The following is a 6,670-nucleotide window of genomic DNA, read 5'->3' as shown; positions in this document are numbered from 1 at the left end:
GCTGCCCCAGCTGTTCATTTGATAAATTAACCTAAAAATATAACGGATGTTCCTTTGCTGCATGTCAGTATATCCTGCGGTGGTGTGTGAAGGACGCTCTATACTCCGAATGTGTTGGTTCAGGTTTCAGTTTGAGTTCAGCACCTTCTTCATATCGATACCCAAGACAACGTTTCTTCACGTCGAGACTACAAGCTGGAGGCCACAGGCGCTCAATAAACTCCAACAGCAGGATGGACGATTAGAAAGCTCTGCTCTGAGAGAGTGTCAGCTACACAAAGCTTCAGCTTCATTTACTTGACAGAAAACTCCAAAAAGCAGAAGTGGCCCCTTCTGTACCCCCACCACTAAAGGTCACATTTGACCCCCTCACTACTCGCCGTTGGTTCACTCTGCTTGGAATTTCTGTATTTTGTAAGTTTATGTTTCATTTTCTGGCCACACTCTTTTTACATTTCATTTCACTGATGTTCTCAAATGTGTGAGTATAGCTTGACTCTTACAAGGACTTATCTAAAAAGGGTACATTGGCCATGAAATGCAAGAAGGCAGAAAAATATAAAAAGTGTAAACCACAAAATGAAGAGGTGACATCGATGAAATACGCTCAGTGGCAGAGGTGACAAGGACAAAATCAGAAAGGGCAGCACAGAAAAGGTAGGTACCAACTGAAACCAAAAGAAGAAAGCTGATTGGTGGGAAGAACTGTCAGTCACTCCTGAGTGGACTGTTGAGGACAGCTGTGGCATGCAGAGTTCAGAGTTCAGGTGTTTTTGATTTCAAATCTGTGACCATGCACTGAATAAGTCTGTTATTTATCAGTTAGCATGTTCTGAAACTGTAATGTCATCACAAAGATCACACAAACGTGTAATGTGACATTTGTGACCAGTCACTTTGTTGATTTGTATGGCACCATTCATCAGCCCTGTATAGAGTGCAACTTCCAGATCGGCAACCCCACTGCACCCCGTAGCACATTTGGAGTTTGGGACTGGAGCACAAAGTGGATGGCACTCTGAGAAGGACAGACTTGTAAGACGTGAACAAAGCCAGCTGCCCTCCCTGGTCTGTCTTCTTTCAGAAGGACTCACCTGAGTGGTGGGATTGTTCTGCGGCGCTCCTGTTAGCCGACATTTCATCAGCTTGCTTTCTGCGTTTCATCTGATAACCAGAAGAGTTAATCAAAGATGAGCCAGGCCTGTTACAATGTGAACGTTCTTGACATTTTGGTTTACTTTAAATATTTTTTCTGCTTCTTTACTTGGAGTTCTTGGAGGCCTTGTACATTAGAGATTATTAATACATGAGCATTTGGTGTTAATAATGAATTGACAATTGATAAACTGTTTTTATTACTAAATTGTAAGTGTGGCCTGTTGCCATTTTGTAGCTTTATCCTTCTTGACTGTGTTCCTAGGACGTGTTGCACTGTTGTCTCCCTAGAATTAAGTGCCACGTCACCGACGCTCGGCCTCACACCCTTCATCACATGTGAGGCAGAACCCAAGGGCGGAGTGGTGGCTCTGAGGCTAGGGATCTGCACTGGCAATCGGAAGGTTGCCGGTTCGAATCCCGTAAATGCCAAAAAGGGACTCTGCTCTGTTGGGCCCTTGAGCAAGGCCCTTAACCTGCAATTGCTGAGCGCTTTGAGTAGTGAGAAAAGCGCTATATAAATGCAAAAAACAAAAAAAGATTGAATATCCAACTGTTAATAATCTTCAGTGTGTGAGTATAAATTCAGGCTTATTCTCACTTTGACCGCGTTAATGGCTCAGCGTCTAGATTTTAGATCTGTTTATCGGCTCCTGACAAATCTCACTTTGTCGACATTAAAAGTTTTGAGTGTTGATGTTTGTGGCGTTACGCCTTTAAATTATTATACGGTTTTGTGTCAATGGCCCGAGGCTGAGGATTCAACTCTCTAAGATCTTCACTGTGGGTACTCATAGGATTGATGATCAATTCAGAGAAATACCATTTTTAGTTTGTTTTTAGTTTTAACATCGAGATTTAAGGCATATCTTCTAGTCGGTGACTGCTGCTGATTTTCATTATGACTCCGTTAAGCACTTTGGTTTTTCTCAATGCCTGCTCTGATTCTTTAGCTATTGAGTCTTGCTGCAGTTTCTCGATGTGCTGAACTTACTTTTATTGACATTACACTTTACATATACAGTAGATTTTAACGACACAGTGTGGCTCACTTAATACTAGCCGTGTTTACCTTGGAGTGTCCCATGTGTGTCACACTGTGCTGGTGGCCGTATCTGCGCCGTGTCTCTCAGCCTCTCTGATGAGCTCCGGACTGATAAGTTTGAATTTTGGGTCCAGCAGAGTGATTTCAGGCTGATCGGTCGCAGTGTTTTGTTTGTTATCATTCTTTTAATGGTGGGATTCATAGACGTCAAGTGGCAATGAATAAAGATGGATTACTGTGAACACGTGAGCAAGCTTCTGCAAATTTGTCATTGCTTTTTTGAAAGTTTAAAGTGGGAATGATTCCAGAACAGATCTCTTATACTATCCTTCCATAGCATCTCTCAAAATTATTTGTCACTTTATAAATAGCTGACACATATTTCTATTTTATTTTATTTTAAGGTGCCTCATTATCTGACTTGAATCCTGGTTTGCACCACGCGCAGAATACAAAAAGCAAAGTCAGTGGAGCCTCCGGACAGCCCGATCAGCGCTTGTGACAGATTTTACTGTGATTGCGTCTTTTGTTTGATGAAAACGCATTCATTTTGAGCCTCACAAAATATTATAAAGTATTAATAATTGGGGTATCTCATTAGTTGATGGAATGATAACGTCTGTTACTTTAAGGATTTCATCTTCTTTTTCAGATGTGCGCGTCTATATTTTGGACAATACAGCGTTAAGCCTTTATTTTCTGCCTACTCAGTTTTAAATAAATCAGAATAAAGAAACCATTTGAGGACAAATGACAAAGCGTGTTTTCAATTTATATTTTTCTTTTTAAACCTGCAATATTAGGGCTGTGAAACCCCAAATGACTGTTGATTAAATGTGATCACAAGGAGAGATGAGGGCTAATAATATTTCTAGTAACAGGAACAATAATAATGACAATGTAAAAAGGGAATATTTATTAAAAGAGCCGGGGCTCCGTGAGTGAGGCGTCTTATTTTGTTTTATTTAAACTCTTGTTTGTCGTATTGTACATTCTGCCTGTCAGCATTAGTTTTGAGTACTCAGACACTGGAAGACAAAGATGAACCCTACTCTTTGTTGCTAATTCGTACTTGTGAAAAATAAAAGAAATAAAAAGTTTAACAGACATCATTGAACTTAATTATGAGTTTGTGTAACGTTAACACAAATGGCCAGGAGATGTCACTAGAGAGACAAGTGTCAAATGTTTTGAACCTTCGACCCGATTTCTGACACAATTACTTCAAATGTTTCAGTGCTTTGTGAGTCTTCACTCCGCCCATCACTGGTCACATGTTTACATACACTTTGTTAACTGGGCCTTTAAACAGCTTGGAATATTCCAGAAAATGTCATCAAGCCTTTAGGCAATTAGACAATGAGCTTCTGATAGCCAATTGGCCTCACTGGAGACAACATTTGGATGGATGTTAAGGCCGACCATCAAACTCACTGCCTCTTTGCTTAACATGATGGGAAAATCAAATGAAATCAGCAAAGAGTTACGAAACAAAATGGTGGACCACCACAAATGTGGTTCATCCTTGGGAACAATTCACAAATGGCTGAAGGTTACACATTTATCTTTAGAAACAATAATGGTCAACTATTAACACCACAGGACAACCCAGTCATCACACCTATCAGGAAGGAGATGCATTGTGTCTCCTAGAGAAGAACAGACTTTGGCATGAAAAGTGCAAATCCAACCCAGAACAACAGCATAGGAATCTGTGAAGATGCTGGAGGACACAGGTAGATGAATCTCAATATCCACAGTAAAACGAGTCCAACATCAACATCACGTGAAAGGCTGATCGGCCAGGAAGAAGCCACTGCTCCAAAGTCACCATCAAAAAACCAGACTGCAGTTTGCAATGGCACATGGGGACAAAGATCTGACCTTCTGGAGAAATGTCCTCTGGTCTGATGACTCCAACATACATCTGTTTGGCCATAATGACAATTGGTTTGTTTGGAGAACAAAGGGTGAGGACTGCAAGCCAAAGAACAACATCTCAACTGTCAAGCATGGAGGTGGGGGGGTTGGGGATCATGTTGTGGAGTCTTCAGGAGGTTCTGGTGCACTTCACAAAATAAACTGCATCATGTGGAAGGACAATGATGGAGAAACATTGCAGCAACATCTCAAGAGCTGAGCGAGGCAAGTGAATGTCAGTCACAAATGAGTCTTCCAGATGGACCAGGACCCCAAGCAGACCTCCAACGTTGTGACAAAATGGCTTAAGGACAACAAGGTGAAAGTGTTGGAGTGGCCATCACAAAGCCCTGACCTCAATCTGATTGAAGTGACAAAAAGTGCGAGAAACAAGGCCTACCAACCTGTCCAAGTCACACCAGTTCTGTCTGCAGGAATGGCCAGAAACTCCAGTAACTTATTCTAAGAAGCTTGTGTAAGGCGACCAAAACCATTGGGCTCAAGTTAAACAATTTAAAGGAGATTTAATGTTTGGGTCTAAATGATCGATTTCACTGATATACTTAATGATAAAATATTCAACAAAAACCAACATCTTCTTTGTTACACTCCCCATTTTCTTGAAAATAAAAGGCATAGTTTGACTTTTCCAACGCTATTTAGAAATGAATCTGAAATACGGAGTGTTAAAATCTTTAGAAATAAAACACTTGAGATGTCACCAGAGGTGTTTACAACGAACTTAACAAATGAACAGATTTGACAATTCAGTGACACTTGGGGGCCTCAGTAGTTGTTGGGGTGTCAGACTGAAGGACATGTGGCTATGAATCAACAGTGACCCCTACTGGTCAGACTGATATTGGTAGGTCTGAGGTGTCTCCGCCCCTCACTATGACACACAGACCTGATTGGCTACTCAAACCCAATAATAATGGAGACCCCCCCATCCACATTCTCATCCACAAATTCAATCACAGAGGTGCTGCCCCCTCCAACCCACCCATCCTGTAAAATTAATTTCACCCTAACTACAAACTCAAAGAGGACCTGAGCTTGTGGGGACATCAAGTGACCGGTGGAGGGTACTGGTCAGTGGTCACATGATGTCAGATGGCTGATTGTTACACTGCAGTGAAGACCAAGCCCAAACCCTGGATAGAGGGGCTCAGTGAAGGAGGTGTTGAACCTGTGCAGGAGGGTCATTGTGTGTGAGACGCTATAAAATGACAGAGAGCCAGCAGGCCAGTCCAGATACACACCTATTCTGGGGCTGTAGGGGGCGCTGATTACAGTCCTCTTGTTACTGTGACACACAGAGTACTGGGAATCACAACACCACAAACTCCAGGACTTCTCGTTGTATCCAAGGCCGCACTCCCAGACCCCTCCTTTCCTGCTCAGTCCTTTATATGCGACTCCAATCTTAATGAAGTCTCCACTGCCTTCCACCTCCCAGTAACAGCGAGGCCCAGTCAGAGCCTCTCTGCACAGAACTTGGCACCAGTAGTCAAATCTGTCAGGATGATAAGGAAATTTGGCTTTTGTCCCCTCATTTGTCACCTTCTTGTTCCCTTCAGACAGAAGGAGGCGTCTGTGTGCCGTGTTGATGTCCAGTGTGAGGGGACAGAAGTCTGAAAGGAGAGAAAAGAAAACGAGTGAGGAAATCTGGGAGTGTGTAACGGGACTGGGGGCGGAGCACAACACATACAATTAACAAGAACCAATCAGGTGCTGCGCTGACCAGACACTAAATTGTAAAGAGCTCATCTGATTGGACAGAATCTGGGGATATTTAAAATGAAATTCTGGAATCACAATAAATCCAAATCCCTTTTATTCTCCAGTACTTCATGTGCAGTAATCTGACTTGGTAGATTTGGAGCTCCTTATAACGGAACACAACATCACAGACAAATAACAGAAAGAGCTGAAGTTAAAAAGACAAACTTCACACCAAGTTGTAGAATAATCCAATTATAAAGGAGATGTACCGATAGTGATGTGCCAGTGAGAGTGTGAGTGTGTATTCCCATGTCACACACACATGTCCTCACACTGTACACACACACACACCTTCACACAGTCTCTGACAGAACACATGAATACACACAGAAGATGGCTAAGTCACTGCTGGGAGAGGCTGTCGCTCTCGCTAAGAAACTCTGGAGGTGCCTGTTAGTTTGAGTTTGAATTGACTGAAGCGTTTGGGAGTTTGTGTGAAGAAGTGATGAGCTGCTCAGATGAGTCCGTGGTGGTCCTTATGACACGGTTAGTGACACGAGATGTCTACAGGTCTGCACAGACGAAGAGCACAGCGGACCTCACCGCACGCTGTCATTTATTTATGGAGTGTGCCGTTGGTGAGCCAAACCAGACACCAATGGAGAATGTGATCACACTTTCAATGATGGCTTTGTGAATCTTAACGAGGATTGGCTGTGAAATATTTAATTTCTTTATCTGGCGTAAGAAGTCCAATCACCGCTGTGCCTTCTTAGTGATGTGGTGGTGTTAATGTCCCAGCTGAGAGTGTTTGTGATTGTTGTG

The 6,670-nt window shown here is 42.5% G+C and overlaps 4 protein-coding genes across 6 annotated transcripts in view; 2 read left to right on the top strand and 2 right to left on the bottom strand.

Annotated features, from left to right (window-relative positions):
• LOC114641540 (tigger transposable element-derived protein 1-like) overlaps positions 1 to 761 on the top strand; it is a 769,935-nt gene extending 769,174 nt beyond the window's left edge. The window contains exon 7 of the mRNA XM_051927830.1: positions 588 to 761. The gene's annotated coding sequence lies outside the window, so the exon portion shown is untranslated. The remainder of the gene's footprint in view (positions 1 to 587) is intronic.
• The window catches only part of LOC114641537 (tripartite motif-containing protein 16-like), a 721,005-nt gene that overhangs the window by 143,625 nt on the left and 570,710 nt on the right, over positions 1 to 6,670 (top strand). The window lies entirely within an intron of this gene.
• Positions 1 to 6,670, bottom strand: part of LOC114641514 (gastrula zinc finger protein XlCGF7.1-like) — a 688,851-nt gene that overhangs the window by 530,556 nt on the left and 151,625 nt on the right. The gene's annotated exons all lie outside the window — the stretch shown is intronic.
• LOC114641509 (zinc finger protein 334-like) overlaps positions 4,611 to 6,670 on the bottom strand; it is a 33,757-nt gene continuing 31,697 nt past the window's right edge. The window contains exon 7 of the mRNA XM_028790550.2: positions 4,611 to 5,754. Within this exon, the coding sequence (XP_028646383.2) occupies positions 5,213 to 5,754 (542 nt within the window). The 3' untranslated portion in view covers positions 4,611 to 5,212. The remainder of the gene's footprint in view (positions 5,755 to 6,670) is intronic.

This window comes from Erpetoichthys calabaricus, chromosome 5 (assembly GCF_900747795.2).
Source record: "Erpetoichthys calabaricus chromosome 5, fErpCal1.3, whole genome shotgun sequence".
Lineage (NCBI taxonomy): Eukaryota > Metazoa > Chordata > Cladistia > Polypteriformes > Polypteridae > Erpetoichthys > Erpetoichthys calabaricus.
Note: the sequence above shows the minus strand (reverse complement) of the source record. Positions and strands in the feature narration are given on the sequence as shown.